Source organism: Lissotriton vulgaris, chromosome 2_2 (genome assembly GCF_964263255.1).
Source record: "Lissotriton vulgaris chromosome 2_2, aLisVul1.2, whole genome shotgun sequence".
NCBI classification, from domain to species: Eukaryota; Metazoa; Chordata; class Amphibia; order Caudata; family Salamandridae; genus Lissotriton; species Lissotriton vulgaris.
The window spans coordinates 324,114,508-324,131,828 of NC_141688.1; the positions used below are offsets into that span (position 1 = coordinate 324,114,508).

The window sequence follows — 17,321 nt, forward strand, 5'->3', positions numbered from 1 at the left end:
CAAACGCACTTGATTACATTGATACCCTTAGACAACTTTGTAGGCCTTGCATAAAATTCCCTTCGGAAGCTGTTCCTCTGACAATTTCAGAGAAATGAAGCGCTGGTGCAGGGGTGTTGGTACACACCTGGAGACACACTCATAATGACTGACAGGGCAGCTTATAAAGCTGTCCTCAATAATTACCATAGGCAAATCAGGCTGCCCTGCCGCCTCCACCTTGTGAATCGCTCAGCACATTTCCAACTCTTCCTCAGGAGGTCTTTGGGATCATCAGTGAGTTCTCCCAGCCTACGGCCTGCACAGATTTGAGTTCTCCCAGCCTACGGCCTGCACAGGCGTGAGTTCTTCCAGCCAACGGCCTGCACAGACGTGAGTTCTCCCAGCTTACGGCCTGCACGGGCGTGAGTTCTTCCAGCCAACGGCCTGCATGGGCGTGAGCTCTCCCAGCTTACGGCCTGCACTGGCCTGAGTTCTCCCAGCCTACGGCCTGCATGGGTGCGAGTTCTTCCAGCCTACAGCCTGCATGGGCGTGAGTTCTCCCAGCCTACGGGCTGCATGGGCGCGAGTTCTCCCCGCCTACGGCCTGCATGGGCGCGAGTTCTCCCCGCTTACGGCCTGCATGGGCGCGAGTTCTTCCAGCCTACAGCCTGCATGGGCGTGAGTTCTCCCAGCCTACGGGCTGCATGGGCGCGAGTTCTCCCCGCCTACGGCCTGCATGGGTGCGAGTTCTCCCCGCCTACGGCCTGCATGGGCGCGAGTTCTCCCCGCTTACGGCCTGCATGGGCGCGAGTTCTCCCCGCCTACGGCCTGCATGGGCGCGAGTTCTCCCCGCCTACGGCCTGCATGGGCGCGAGTTCTTCCAGCCTACGGCCTGCATGGGCGCCAGTTCTTCCAGCCTATGGCCTGCATGGGCGTGATTTCTCCCAGCCTACGGCCTGCATGGGTGGGAGTTCTCCCAGCCTACGGCCTGCATGGGTGCGAGTTCTTCCAGCCTACAGCCTGCATGGGCGCGAGTTCTCCCCGCCTACGGCCTGCATGGGCGCGAGTTCTCCCCGCCTACGGCCTGCATGGGCGCGAGTTCTCCCCGCTTACGGCCTGCATGGGCGCGAGTTCTTCCAGCCTACAGCCTGCATGGGCGTGAGTTCTCCCAGCCTAAGGCCTGCATGGGCGCGAGTTCTCCCCGCCTACGGCCTGCATGGGCGCGAGTTCTCCCCGCCTACGGCCTGCATGGGCGCGAGTTCTCCCCGCCTAAGGCCTGCATGGGCGCGAGTTCTCCCCGCCTACGGCCTGCATGGGCGCGAGTTCTCCCCGCCTACGGCCTGCATGGGCGCGAGTTCTCCCCGCTTACGGCCTGCATGGGCGCGAGTTCTCCCCGCCTACGGCCTGCATGGGCGTGATTTCTCCCAGCCTACGGCCTGCATGGGCGCCAGTTCTTCCAGCCTATGGCCTGCATGGGCGTGATTTCTCCCAGCCTACGGCCTGCATGGGTGGGAGTTCTCCCAGCCTACGGCCTGCATGGGCGTGAGCTCTCCCAGCCTACGGCCTGCAAGGGCGTGAGCTCTCCCAGCCTACGGCCTGCAAGGGCGTGAGTTCTCCCAGCCTACGGCCTGCAAGGGTGTGAGTTCTCCCAGCCTACGGCCTGCATGGGCGTGAGCTCTCCCAGCCTATTGCCTGCATAGGCGTGAGCTCTCCCAGCCTACGGCCTACTTGGGCGTGAGTTCTCCCAGCCTACGGCCTGCATAGGGGTGAGCTCTCCCAGCCTACGGCCTACTTAGGCGTGAGTTCTCCCAGCCTACGGCCTGCATAGGGGAGAGCTCTCCCAACCAACGGCCTGCTTGGGCGTGAGTTCTCCCATCCTACGGCCAGCATGGGCGCGAGTTCTCCCAGCCTAGGGCCTGCATGGGCGCGAGTTCTCCTAGCCTCCGGTCTGCACGGGCGTGAGTTCTTCCAGCCTACGGCCTGCATGGGCGTGAGCTCTCCCAGCCTACGGCCTGCATGGGCGTGAGCTCTCCCAGCCTACGGCCTGCATGGGCGTGAGCTCTCCCAGCCTACGGCCTGCATGGGCGTGAGCTCTCCCAGCCTACGGCCTGCATGGGCGTGAGCTCTCCCAGCCTACGGCCTGCATGGGCGTGAGCTCTCCCAGCCTATGGCCTGCACGGGCGTGAGTTCTTCCAGCCAACGGCCTGCTTAGGCGTGAGTTCTCCCAGCCTACACAGGCGTGAGTTCTCCCAGCAAAACATAGCCTAAACCTCCACCTGCGCTGTGTGTGTGAGGCACAACCTTGTCCTCCAGCACCACAGGCGGTGTACATCACACGGATAGCCTAAACCTCCACGTGGGCTGTGTATGTGAGGAATTAACTCATCCTACAGCACCACAGGCGGTGCACGTCCAAAGGATCACCTCAACCTCCACCTGCGCTGTGTATGTGAGGCATGAACTCATCCTCAAACACGTCCAATCCTTAACCTCAACCTCCAGCACACATGAACAGTGTGGCTTTATACTGCAACACCACTGACTGCGTGCCCATCGAAGGTGCATCTCATCCTCCAGCATTCCATGGCAGTGTAAGTTAAGTCATAACTTCCTCCTCCAGCACCAGAAGTTTCTCAAGGTTAATCTGGTTCTCTAAATGAGACCCAGTCCAACTTTGAGAGATTTTATTCCTTAATCACAAATTATGAGTAAAAAGGTTACAGGTTAATAGAAAATCTAACATCAGGAAAACAAATCAAAAGCCAGGACTATTTTCAAGGGGGAGATCAGGATTTTCCATCTTTACAATTTACATCTTTATGGTCTACTGAGAACATAAGGTGTGTCTTCAGCGGTTCACATCGGTCACTTAGCTGCAAGACTTTACTCCATTTGAAGCAACAACACAGGCCACCAGATGAGAGGAAGTGGCCTTTAAATGTGTACTGGCTGCAATGGAAGATGCTCACCATACACTCAAGCAAACAGCACTTGATCAATAATTAACGTATCAATTGATAAAAATATGTCCTGCACTAGGAGGACTTATATGAGAACAATCTACAGCTACGAATGCAGTTTACAAGACTATGACACATTTGGCAGACTACTCCACGTTTGTAAAAGCCTTGTACTAGTCCATGCGAACGTGTGTAAGTGGGAAAAACAGTAAGACTGGACTTTGGTGTATGAGGCTTTGTAGTCTTCCTCAACACCAGACTCTTCCCCTCCTCGTCCACTGCATTTACCTGCTTTAGATGCTTCTTCAGCTCCTGGGACTCTGGCTCGGGCAATCCTGGAAGGTACTCGGCGTTGGTTGGTGCGATCACCTGCACAGAAAAGGGAAGTCTTGAGGGTCCCCAGTTGGTGACAGTGCAGCTACCAGGCCTTGTTCACACTCTTGGGGTGGTGAGGTTTGTTGGAAGGGTGAAAGAGAGCAGGCTTTGGAGAAATGATCTACAGACCCATGCAGTAAGAGAGGGAAAGCTGCAGGGGACAGAGTGTACTGGAAATGGAAGCCAGGGATGAAAGCTGAAGGGGCAAATGATCAGGTAGAGCAGTGAGAAGACTTGGGGGAGCAGTAGACTGGGGCAGAGAAGGAGGGGGTGCAGCAATCAAGGGGTCGCAGAGGAGCAGGGACAGCTGCAAGACAAGGGCTGGCTATGGAAGACAGAAGAGGTGAAGACATGAGACTGCCGAGAGGCAGGGGCGTGGGAAGCACAGACGGGAAGTTATCCCTCACAAATGTCTTACCCTGTTGGTGTCTAAATCCACCAGCCACACATCATCTGGCATCCTGAAGTCATGCTTGTACAAGAAGAAGCTAGCGGGTACTCCGATGATGTAAGGTGTAGGTGCCAAGAGAAGCTGGAAGAGAAAGAGATGGTTAGAGGGAACCACACTCCTCAATGGTATGATCATCAGAAAATTGTTTCAAAAGAAGGCATATCCCCATGTAACCATAATGTTAAATAACAGGACTCTGTCTACTTTACGGCCTCTTCCTCTTGGAAGAGAGGAAGACAATGCTGAGCCTCTCGTTTTGAAAAGGGGGTGTCCAGACCGTGCAAGGCCTTAAATGTAATCTTTACACTTTCTTCTGCCAAAATAAAATTTGCCATCGGTCTTAAGATGTCTTTCAAGAAATGTTCATCAGTGAATGCTAATCTGTCCCAGGGAGACTGATACTTCTTTGCCCTCATTTGTTACGTATGCAATATTCGAGGAACTCTGCTTCTTAGTGAATAGAATCCACAGTGTAGTTGCAATTGACATGTAAGTTAAGCTGCCAGATATACAATTATTTCGTTTATTGGCTACAATCCATGCACTTCAATGCACCTCTTCTGAACTTTTTGTCACTGTAGATATATTAAAACGCTTGGAGCACATTTTTATATGTGATTGTTTTCTTGTGATTTCAATGCGTAACCCATGATTTTAAACGGGTGACTGATAACGGATTCAGAGGTGGTACATTGTCTCAATACGATTCTTTAGACTTTATTGTATTTATACTAGATTAAAAAATGTATAAATAAATTAATACATATTTAAAACTCATTCTGGGTGTCCTTAAGTTCAGCTACAAGCTTACTTTTTAGAATGCATTTCATTTCATGTTTTATATGTATGACTTTATTTTGCAAAAGAGCTGCAGTCTGGCAATACTTTTATTTTCTACTTCTAGTTTATCTACAGATTGACAACAATTCACTGCTAAATAATGGAAACGAGTCTTGTTCTTCATGGCTGATGCTACAATGGTTGTTGGTTCTGCTCATCTCAGCAGCCAAGAATGTCTCAGTTCTATTTTCAATCGAGTTTGGCTTTGTTCCATTAATCCAGGTGTTTTCTGTCAATGTTTGGGTTCTTGTGCCTCTAGTTCGCTTCTGCAAGCCATCCATGGGCTGGCACCAATATTATCAAAGTCAGAATCAAGACATTTGAACCAGCGCCTCTACAACCCCGTTAAATGTCTGTGTGGAGAGTGACAGAAAGAGCAGAGAGCAAAGGGCCATATGTATGAACACATTTTCACACAGACACAGAATGGGTAAAACCCCTGATACATATGCCCAAAGAGGCTGCTAAACAGGATATGCGAATGTGAGAAGTTGGCCTGGCATGTGCTGTCCACTAGTTATAGTAGGCACCCTGTACTAGTTGAAACAACCTCTTAGAGGTGATAGGTTAAAGACAACCTTTATTGAAAGCTATCCTAGTGGTAGCTGTGGAGAGCAGCCTTCAGGCTAAGTCTTGACGGAATGTAAAGCAGCTTGTTTCACCAGTCTATAATCTCTTGAATTACCAAATGAAAGGAGAACCACACCAGGTATACATATAAATAATAATAATATTTATCCTAAACACACCCTACTAGTCTCTTTATGAGGCTAGAGGTCAATGCACATAAGTGACAATTAATTTCACACAGTAAGTTAGCACAATATACGTTGAGCCCTAAGGGTGTTCCAAACCATATATTAAGAAAGTAGTATAAGAACCACGACTTGACCAGACACAAGGCCTGGAGCCTGTAGAATCGCTGGAATCACAAGGAACCACCCAAGGTAGTGACACAGGGGACGCATGCAGTGTGAGAACACAGCCGCGGATCACCGTTAGTTTCTATGGGGAAAGTCGCAATTGGAAATTTAAAGATTAGGGGCACTTAGGAGAGGACTTTCAGCAAACCCCTTTAGACTTAAAGGGTTCTAGGTCCAACAACCACAGGAGCACTGGAGTACTCGAGTTACCTCAACCAGGGAAGCCGGGTGCATAGGTGTCTTTTGGTGTCGGGAATCGTCGTTGATTTCAATGGCGATCTGCTGCAAAGTGCTGCTGCCGGCGAAGTGGAAAGTGTCCGGTGTGATCCAAGCCTGGATCAAAGAGGAGAAGAACCTGAAAGCAGAGGGGACAGAGTCTGGATCACTTGCCAGTGACCAGGGGCACGATAGTCAAATGCCCACCGATGTCAGGTGATTTCAGGATGAAGAGGTGAAGCTCGACTCTGCAGCCACGAAGACCAGGAGGCGTAGACGACAACCAGGAGCTGGATTCGGGCTGTCCCACGAAGGAAGTCGAGTGCTGCGGCGTCTGTGACCGGAATGGACCCAACAAGCCTTGGCAACAGCAACCCACGCAGAAAGTGAAGAAATGCTTTGCTGCGGACCAGCAAGGTCCGAGGGACTCACCAAGTGGTGGAGAGTCAGGGCACGTCTGGAGCAACCAGGAAAACCCACGGAAAGTAAAAGTTACCTTCTCAGGGGCCCACCAGTCACAGGACCAGGGATCGCGAAGGTACCTCGAGCTGAAATGGAAAGAGCGAGCTCACGGAACGCTCTTGGAGTGTAGGCCCACAATCTTTGGTGGATTCCAAAGTGTTTGACACCAAACACAACATTTTTCTGGGCAGCCATTCCAAAGTTAGCATTTACCACGAGGTTATAATGCACTTAAGAGTATATGGTCTGACTGCATCACAGAAAAGCCCCAGAGCAGGGCTAGAAAAATCTGAAAAATGGTACTAGTCCTGCAGGTCTAGTACCTGGAGAAATCTCCTCGAACTAACAGTAACCTACTTGAACTCCGTCTCTGAAAGCGGAGCAAATGTGACAAGATAACAAGATTTAAAGGCATCTTTATTGCTCATTTGCTTTCTGAGCAATAAAAAGGCCTTTAAATCTGGTTATCTTGTCACATTTGCTCCGTTTTTAAGTTAGTATGTTTTCCGACTCTCCGCAAAGAGTCGAGTGGATTTGTCGAGCTCTGTAGAGAATAGGTTCTGAAGGCTGCAGAGGGGCCCAGATCATGCATGGGCACCCTCTCACACAAAACCCAGCGCCCTGGCATAGGGGTGACTGATAGGTGTATGTTTGTAGTGATTTAAGGTAGATATAGGTAACATATCTTAGTAAGGGGTGCATGCACCACCTTACCCAGGCTGCAGTAGCAGTCCTGTGATGTCATTTTGGAAGGCTTCCCAGGGGTGGCATAATACATGTTGCAGCCCCTGGTAGGCCTCTGGGGTACCTATGCCCTTAGTACCTAGTGTACCATATACTAAGGACTCATAAGGGTACCCCAGTAACCAAACTGGTGTGTACCTATAGTACATGGAATCAATTTAGAGAGGAAGCAGCTAGGCTGGGGTCCTGGATAGCTGGGCCCCAGCCAGACTGAAGTCGAAAAACAGTGAAACATCAGCAAAATGTGGGGGTAACCATAGTAGGCAGATCCTACTCTTCTACAGCGAAGTTCAGGAGGAGGCACCCACTGCTCTTCCTAAGGATAGTGCTAGAAAACATATTCGGTTAATAAGACCGAGACAATACTGGGCATCTTCTTTGCATAGTAAGCAGTAATATCCCTCATTGTGTTGGTCATTTTGCACCTATTTCTGTACTGTATGGTAACAGGAACTTAGTTGTCAAGAGCCTATTTTATTCTCACAAACTAACTTCTGGGATACAACTGTTGTCCGGAATCTTATGCTGCGATGCAAATATCCAGTAACGGCGTGGCATTCCTCGGAGACTATTACTGCACCTGCACAAGCGCATCTGGGAAGAACGTGGGAGTAAGCATTGGTAGCAGCAAGCAGGAAGATACAATAGTTAACAGCCTAAGTAGAGTACAAATACAATGGGCACCGGAAGGCCATTCATTAGCAGTCACTATCAAAAGTCTTCCTAAAAGGGAAAGCTTAAACTACGCCCCCTCCACTCCCACCTAAAGACAGTATAGATGTCCCATCATTTATGGTAATTGTAGTTAAGCTTTACTACTCAATGGGTACTCCCCGTTTAATACTATGTTCGCCCATCTAACGTGTGCCCAATTCTTACATCTCCTCTGACACTACTCAGGATGTACACCAACAGACAATTCCAACTCCTCACACACACCTACAATGCCCTACACAACACTGGACCAGCACACCTGAACAACTGCATACAATTCACCACCTGCCAGCCATCTACACTCTGTCTCACTTGCACACAGCGCCGCATTCACAAAAGCAGAGCAGGAGGGCACTCTGTCTCCAACGACTACAACACATCAGAGCCTTCTCCTTATTTCTCAAGTTCTGAAAGACGCAGACATCGCACGGGGAGTACACGCTGACACACCTACTCAAGCGCATGGATACCCTTCAAAGGTGATTAGTGCGCTCTGCAGGTCCACATGACAAGCTACGGTCACCTTGCGGAGCTGCTGCTCTCTTGGATGACCACAAACTCAACAAATATTAAGTCCGAAATGTGTGTGATTGGGCCAAGCGACACATGTTTTTTTATTTTATTTATTTATTGAAGTTTTGTATAGCGCTAGCTGGACCTGAGGGTATCAAGAGCGCTTCACAGCATGTACAGTTATGAACAAGAAAATGTTTTTGGGCGGCCAACAAGAACACAAAAACAATAAGAGAAATAAAAGTCTGCAGATCATCAACTTGAGAGTAACGAGGAACAGAGTTCGAGAGCGCCACTTCCGGCTGGGGGGTTTCGGGAGGGGGAGATAGCTGTCCTACCCCCAGACAGAAGCGGGATTTTCATTACGGCAGAGAGCGTTCTAGGAAGAGGGCTTTGAGTAATGTCTTGAATTTCAGGAAGGAGGTGGTCATTCTTATATGGGGGGGGGTTGAGTTCCAGATCCTAGGAGCATTACCCGCAAAGGATTTGTTTGCTGTTTTGTGTTTCCGTGATTTGAGTGGGATGAGAAGAAGCGTGCTGCAGCTTCGGAGGTTCCTGGCCTGACCAGCCCTGTTGAGTTTGGCGGCCAGGTATTCTGGTTTGCCTGTGTGCAGGGCTTTGCGCGTGAGGCAAGCTGTACGGAAGCTGGCTCGCTGGTCAATAGGGAGCGATTTCAGTTGAGTTCTTCAAGGAGATCCCATATCAGGCTCCTGGGCAGGTGACACAATTACTTTACAGTTGACGAAAGTGATCTATAAACTCAGTTTCAAATAATGAATGAGAGGCTCCTGCCTGCACTGCCTCCCATCTATGGAACTCTGTTGAAGTGTGGTTGCATCATCCCTTCATCGCCTTTTTTAACCCATTTTAGATTGAATCGGCTTCTAGCTGAACCTCAGAGCTACCATCATGTGGAAGAACAAGGACATTGTTCAAGCGATAACTTTTCAGCTCAAGACACTATTCACTTTATTTTTTTGTGTGACCATTACCGCACCTCGTGACGGTGCTATATTTTAACCTTGATTAGAGGGAAGAGATTTTGGCAGGCAAAACCCGCCCTGATCTACCTGCAAATGCTGCAGCTCCCGCTACTCTGTTTTAGCATGGCCAGTTTTTTGACGGGTGCTCCGAGAATTAGGAAGAATGCTTGAGATGTCGAAGCTACATTCAGCCTTTTAAAATGTTATCACTGTATTTTAATCATTGTGGACATGTATTTATACAGAATATTACTTTTATTTCCAATTCGGGCTTTGTTTGTATATGTGCTTTTATGTTGTTGTATATTGTGGAGTGGTGTGGCTCACTGGTTAGAGGCGGCAGACCCAGAAGCAGAGGTCTGCCCGGGACCAGAGTTCAATTCCCGACGCGGAGGGGTGTTGGGACAACTCTGGGCAATAGCTTGCTTAATCTCCACAAACGGCCCCATCAACGCCGGGGATGCCTGGCTTCACCTTGGGGGTGCCCAATAGGGACCATCTCACAGGGAAAGCCAGGACGGGTTCCCCAGCGGTCTACAGCGCCACAACGCCTCAGGGCAGCAGTGCGCTTTACAAGCTCAAATACATTTACATTTACATACATGCATATATACTTTATTCGATATAAAAATATCGTACAAGTAAGGACAAACTTAGTTAATTGTAAAAGATCCATCATTACATACAACAGGTAAGAATATAAAATGTACATTAAAAAGTATTTACAATAAAAACCATGTAAAACACATATCCAAGAGATAACATTATAGAAACAGCATTGGGACTCTAAACGACCTGACTCTTGGCATGCCTAAGCAGCTTAGTACGCGTCAACCAGGCGCATCCCAGATATTTGGCAACCCCAGAAACCAAGGTGAGGGAAGAGGCATCAATTTTAAAAGTACGTAGCGCCACCCTGTGATCTTTAAACCCAGATTTTTACAAATTGGTCTAAGCCATTTCCTCCTTGCGCCCCCATAAGCTGGGCAAGCAAAGAGGAAATGGGGGATGGATTCGTTGGGGTCCCGGCAACCAGGCCAATTAGCAGATGTCAAGCTGTGTTTTTTCCAACCTGCTACCAAATCGTTGAGTGGGAGGGTTCCTAACCTGAACTTCAAATAGAGCATTCTATCTTGAGGAGATTGTATAAAGTCGAGGTACTGTTCTAATTTGTCATCAAGCTTATGCTCCAAGAACTGTTCAGTAAGGATCCCCCGGTTGGGTTTGCAGGCCTCCTCTTCTTTCACCCAGTCCCAATATGCTTTCTTAATAATTTGATTTGCTGGTGGGGTCTGGCTGACCCATGCCTCCCCATAACCAATTTCTATTACCAACTGCTTTAGTTTACAGATCCATTTGATCTTATTACCTGTATCTAAATTGATGATCTCCCTCAGTGCAGCGGCATAGATGGCCAATTCAGGGGAACTTCTTAAGCGCACCCAGAAAAGTAACAGACGTAATCTTACAATATCTTTGATGGAACGCATTCCCAGATCTTTACGAAGTGGTATCAGTGGGGTTGAAGATGGAAGAGAAACCAAATCTCTATAGAACTTATTTTCTGATTTCTCGAGGTCACTGATGTTCTCAAAGCCCCATAATTCCGACCCGTAGAGTGCTGAAGGGAGTGCTTTTCCATCATAGACCACGAGGGCCGGGGCTACTGGTCTACTGATGGAAAGCCGCTGTTCTCTCAGGATTGCCCCGGACACTCGCTTATGGTTAAGGAGCATTTTGGCCAAATGGGTGTTCCACTTCATCAAGTTATTGACCCGAATGCCCAAATAATCAAAGGACTCTACAGTGTCTAAGGGATTGCCATTGAGTGTATGCCGTTCCTGAAGGGTTTAGATGGGGATACTGTCATCAGTTTTGTTTTACTAGTATTAATCACTAGACCCCGTGAGTCACACAACTGACTAAACCCATCTAGCAGTTTTTGTAGGCCACTTGGACTTTTTGACATCAGAAGAGTGTTGACGGCAAAAAGGAGGGTAGGGGACTCCCCAGCCAGGGTTGGGGCATCTGTTGGGTCCTCTCTCAAATGGTCTACCACCCCATTGACGAAGAGAGAGAACAAAGTTGGAGCCAGCACACAACCCTGGCAAACCCCCCCTGTTCACCGCCACCCTTTCTGTCAACTGTCCCTGTTTCCCCACCTGACTCTCGCGTAGTTGCCCTCGTGAAGGCGTTTAATGAAATCAAGGATCAAAGGTGGGATACCTAAGTCGGACAGCACCTGCCAAAGCTTGGCATGCAGAACCAAGTCGAACGCGGTCTTGAGATCAATAAAGGCCAGATATAAACTGCCTTTTCCAATGACCACTACCTTCCAGTGGATCATGTAAAATCTGAAGACTTGGTCCTTCGTGCCCACCTCCTGCCTAAAACCTGCCTGGAAGTGCAAAAGCACACTGCCATCATCCATCCACGACCTTATCCTCATAAGGAGGACCCTGCCAACCACCTTTTGTATTACGTCGATTAAACTAATCGGCCTGTAGTGGGCAGGATCCTCCCTATTCCCATTTTTATATATGGCTACCACCTCAGCGCCCTTCCAAGAATCTGGGACAGGATGGCCTCTAGCAATTAGATTCATTAAAAGCAAGATGAAATCGGCCCACAATTTTAATTCCTGCAAAAGAAGGTCACCAGGAAGGCCATCGGGACCCGCCGCCTTTCCTGAAGCGAGCCCAGCTATAGCAGAAGAGACCTCGTTGATCATAAAATGTTCAGGTGGTCTGGAACCAGCGGGCAATTCATCTAATGTGGTGCCCTCCGAAGGCAATGGGAGGATCTTACTGTGTAGAGATGGGGTACTACCAGCGTCACTATACAGGCCAAGAAAATGTGCATGCCACTGCTGTTCTGTGATATGGCTGGGTATCGGGTCAGCACCCTTCCGAATACCTTTGTTAATTAGTCCCCAAAACACAGTGGCATCTTTCAATTGGGAGGCAGATTTAAGTTCCTGCCAGTGGGCTTCTTCCCAATTTCGCTTAGCTTGCTCAATGGCCCTGGCGTACCCTTTCCTGGCTGTTATTTAATTTTTTTTTTTTTTTTAAATTTTATTGACAGATCGCACACCAGGCGCTGCCCTCCACACTCCGAAGAAACTGCAAACAAGTAGACATCAGCAAATGAGAAGCAATCTATACATTATTTTAAACAAAATATGTACCCCACCCTCCACCCACCTCACCTCCCACCCCCCCATTGCCAACTCCCCCCGCCCGCATCCCACCCTAACCCCCTGCACAATTTCATCTCGTTCTTGAAAGAAATCACATGAATAGAACAATGTACACAATGCCGCACCCGTGGCCTCTTCACACCAGTCCTGTGTGATCCTCCTGATGCACTGGTGGTTCTAACCACAGACCCCTGTAATCTGCCCATCTCTTCCATATTTTATAATGTTTTCTTTTTTTTTTCACAAATCTCTCTCCCCCCCCTCTCTCCCCCCCCCCTCTGTGATATTGATATTATTTTGCCAAATATTTGCGTGTTTTTTTAAATCGTCTGGTAGTGCAGCGATTAATTCTTTATATATGTCCCCAATTTTTACCCTATCAGAACTAACCACAGTATTGATTGTTGGGATTTTCTTAGAGCAACCATTGGGTCCCCCCTTTTTGAGAATAAAATCTCTTGATTGTAAGAATTTAAAAAAATCGTGCGGATTCAGCCCATGTTTAATTTTTAACGATTCGAATGAACAAAAACCCGTTGAGTCAAAAAAAGAGCCGAGTTGCGAAATTCCCAAGCTCACCCATTGCCGCATGATGGAGTCCGAAAAAATTTCGGGCAGGTTAGTGTTATTATCTATCGGAGTGTAAAATGAAAACCTGCCTATCGCCAGATGTTTCCGAACCATATTCCAGACAGTGTAGATACCCTTAGGTGTTTTAAATCGTTCTTTTTTAAGATGGCATTCGTAGGGTAGCTTCCAGAGATGGTTATTGGCATTATTACCCAAAATTAATTCCTGTGGGGTTGGAGTCAAGCAAGTTGACGTTGAGTCTTTTTTTGGTATTAGCAGTAAGCAACCATATTTGATGGTTGTAGCCCACCAATATAGTTTGAAGTTAGGAAGGGCTAGGCCACCTCTATCCCTGGAGTGTGTGATATGTTTGTAGGCTCTTCGTGTTTTTCCATAGCCCCAAACAAAACGAGATAACATATTATCTATTTCGTTAAAAAGTGATAAGTCAAAATTGAGACAAATTGCCCGGAATAAGTACAAAAATTTGGGCAAAAAAAAACATTTTAATAAGGTTACATCTTCCGATTATTGTTAAGTGTAAGTTATTCAATCTCGATAAGGTTTTTTTTGTCTGTTTGACTAAAGGGTCTAGGTTCAGAGCCACTAGTTTATTTAGGTTGGATGTAATATTAATGCCGAGATATAATGCATTATCTGTAACTCTTGCATCCTCCATATTGATGTTATTGTTTATTATTATCTGGGTTTTAGTTTGATTTCATTTGTATCCCGAGATCTCGCCAAACTTTTTGGCTTCTTCCTCCATTATCCCTACTGTTGTGATTGGATCAGCTGTCACGATCGCGATATCATCTGCGAAGGCTAGAGTTTTAGTTTCGTCATTCGATGTCTTCATGGGTAGTATGGTCGGATTAGTTTCTAGCTTGGCGATGAAGGGGTCGATGTAAATGGCGAAGAGTAAGGGAGAGCATGGACACCCTTGTCTTGTGCCTCTTGTCACTTTGATAGTATCCGATGTGACCCCATTTATCGTAACGACCGCTTCGGGAGCAATGTACATTTTCTGTACAGCTTTGATAAAATGCTCCCCGATCCCACTCTTCGCCATGATCGACCATAGATATGGCCAGGAGACCCTATTGAATGCCTTTTCAGCATCTAGTAAAATAAGCCCCATAGGGTCTCCTGCGACCTTGGCGATGTCAAAGAGGGTTATCACCCTCTGAACGTGGTCTGTGGTTGATCTTCCAGGAACAAACCCGTGTTGTCTAGCCGATACAATTTTATGGATCAAGGGTGCCAATCTGCTTGCAAGCAGTTTGGAATATATTTTGGAGTCGTTATTAATTAGGGTGATTGGAGGATATGAGCCTAGTTCTGTTGGATCTTTATTTTTTTTAGGGAACACTATAATTTTTGCACGTGCCCAAGACGCCGGAGGGTTTCCATTCGTAAAGACCTGGATAAACAACTGGGTTAGGATATCTTTGAGTGGGCTACTAAATCTGACATAGAATTCAACTGGGATACCGTCCAGACCTGATGCCTTGCCTGATGGAAGACTATTTATGGATAGTAAAATTTCTATCCAGTCTGGTGCTTCAGCAAGAGTTTCCTCGTCTAATTTAAATAGGCTGGTCCTTATATCCGAAATTAGATATTCATCAATTTTATCTTGTTTGATGGTTGTTTCAGAATATAGCTCAGCATAATATCTCCTAAAGGCATCTCTGATGTCATTAGTGTCATGAGTTAGGCCCAAAATTGGGTCTCTTATGGCTTTAATCGTATTTTTAGTATTTTGTTCTCTTACACTAATGGCTAATTGGTGCCCTACCTGTTCACTCCATTCATAAATGTTTTCCCTATTTGCTGTAGCTTTAAGAATTGCTTTGCGAGTGTATATTTCAGATATTAGGTTTTTAGCTGTCGCTACGTCTTTATTAGCCTCATCGATATTGTTCCCCCCTTGTAGCACTCTGATTACATCTTCTTTCCTAACTAAATTCTCCTCGAGATCTTTTATGTTTTGTTTGTTTTTTCTGTTATGTTGAATAGAGAATCTGAGGGTTTCTCCCCTTATCCCTGCCTTTAATGAGTCCCATACAACCTCTAAAGGGGCACTTCCCATGTTAAAACTTAAAAATTCTGGGATCCATTGATCCATAGGTGTGCAATAATGGTCATTGGTTAGCAGAGCTCTTTCAAAGGTCCAGTTACTGCGATCAGATTTAATAATGTCTATATCGACGCTCAAAAGTAGAGGATTATGGTCTGAAAAAACCCTCGGCAGTTTATTTATAGAGCATTTGGATAGTATTATATTGGAGATAAACATATAGTCCTATCTAGCTAGTTTACGATGGGGGTGGGAAAAAAACGTATATCCATGGTTTTGTGGCGCTATCATCTCCCAACAATCTACCAGCCCATGAACATGATAGAGTTCCGTCAAGGCCTTGTATGTTCTTGGTTTCCGGCCCTGGTATTTGAAAGTTAGTTCCGAAAGCCAAATTGGTGGGAGATTGATGTTGATATCCCCGCACATAATCATTGGAAATGGCCAGTGTGCTAGTTCATTAGATAGAAACTGTAGCAATATTGGATCATCTGTGACACTGCCATAGATTGTAGAAACAGTGAATTTTTTCCCGTTTATACATTGACATTCTGTAATGGCCCATCTACCCAATGGATCTGAAGCTGATCTTAAAAAGCTCAAACCCCCACCTCACGCTAAAATAGCTACCCCACGAGTTTTGTTTGGTTGGGTGGTGGCAACAACAACTCTATATCCTAAATCTTTAAGTAGATGTCTTTGTGATCCCTCTACGTGTGTTTCTTGAAGACATATTATATCTGCCCCTATCGTATTTAAACCTATTGCTAATCTTTGTCTTTTTTTGATGTCATTAAGCCCACATATATTCATAGTTAATATTCTCAATTTAGCCATTTATTTTGTATGTTTGGTCTACTAGAATTGGTCCTCTTTTTTTTTTTTTATCCTTTCTTTTACTCGTTTGACAGTGTGCTCTTCTTGTCCTATACCTTATCCTGCTCATTAGTTCCACCCTTTCAATTTGCCTGTACCGTTGTCCCTTTTCCCCTCTCCCGTCTTCCCCACAACAACTAGAACCCACCCCCCCTCCTCCCCTCCATCTAATAAGGCTACCTGTTGCCCATGGGCCCAGGTTGTGGGCATCTCGCAGGTCCTTCGGAAGTAGGTGGCTCTAAGCCCTGACCCCTGTACCTTCTGAAGAGCTGTTAGCCCTAATCTGTCATTTTTTGTTCTGCGGTTATCTTTTATAGGCGTTTGCTTGTTCCACAAAAAAAATCTTGTCTGTCAACCCATTCCCCCCCCCCCCCCCAAGGCGAAACTAGGCTCTCCCTCTCTATCTATTTCTCACCACTTTACTGCAGACATATAGTCTCTATTTATTGTGTTTTTTTTCCTTTCGAAAGATTAGTTTTGTCCTTGCTGTGGTCGGAGATCTCTTCCAAGTAGGATTGCGCTTGAATCTCGCTGGAGAAGCTTCTTGTTTTGCCATTGAATATCACTTTTAGTCTTGCTGGATTGAGTAAGAAGACCGTTGCGCCAATCTTTTCGAATGGGGAAAAAAGTTGCCTTAATCGCCATCTTCTCTCGACGGTTGCATGGGCAAAGTCGGGTCTGCTAAAAAAAGCATATCCTTTGTATTGTCTTTTTTTTGTCGGTCTTGCCAAATCGGAAATTGCTTCCTGTAGAAGAAAGTTACCAAAGTTGACAAGCATAGCTCTGGGATATTGCTCTGATCCTTGTGACTTTTTGTTGATGGTAAAAGGAAAGCGATGGACTCGTTGGATCTCCTTCTCCCAATCCCATGAAGCAAGCTCGGGGAATGAGTCTTTAAACAGGGATAGCATATAGCTCCTTGGATCGTGCCCCTCTAGTCCCTCAGGGATCCCCAAAATGCGTAGATTATTGCGTCGGGCTCGGTTTTCATGATCTTCTACCTTCATCATTAGACCACGAATGACTTCATCTTGTGATTGGCTTTGTTTCTGGAGAACCAGCACATCTGTTTCGAGATTCTCAGTGCGTTGTTCGACCGAGGCCATTCTGTCCGAGATTTCCAGACATGTTTGACCTACCTTGCTGATAGCCCCTTGGAGTTTCTGGTTATCGGCTTTAACATCCAGTTGGAACTTTTTTATTGAATTGAATACGTCTACCAAGGATGGTTCACTAGTCACCATCTCCTCGCCTGGTGATTTTGGTTTTGTTTTTGAGTGTGGCTTGGTGATGGCATGTGGGGAAGTGTTCCTGTGCTTTTGATCAAGCCGACAAACTAGTTCTACGTTGCTTCCTTGATCTGTAGTATCTTCGTCCAACAATTTGATTTGCCTCCTTTGTCTTCTTTTTTTTCTTTCTTGTTGTTTTTT

At 46.8% G+C, this 17,321-nt stretch overlaps 1 protein-coding gene across 2 annotated transcripts in view; it reads right to left on the reverse strand.

Moving 5' to 3' along the window:
* Positions 1-17,321, reverse strand: part of MADD (MAP kinase activating death domain) — a 956,601-nt gene that overhangs the window by 650,264 nt on the left and 289,016 nt on the right. For both annotated transcript variants that reach the window (XM_086959712.1, XM_086959713.1), the window contains exons 6-7: positions 3,736-3,849; positions 3,231-3,311 (exon numbers count right to left, since the gene is read on the reverse strand). In XM_086959712.1, coding sequence (XP_086815838.1) covers positions 3,231-3,311; positions 3,736-3,849 — 195 coding nt within the window. The remainder of the gene's footprint in view (positions 1-3,230; positions 3,312-3,735; positions 3,850-17,321) is intronic.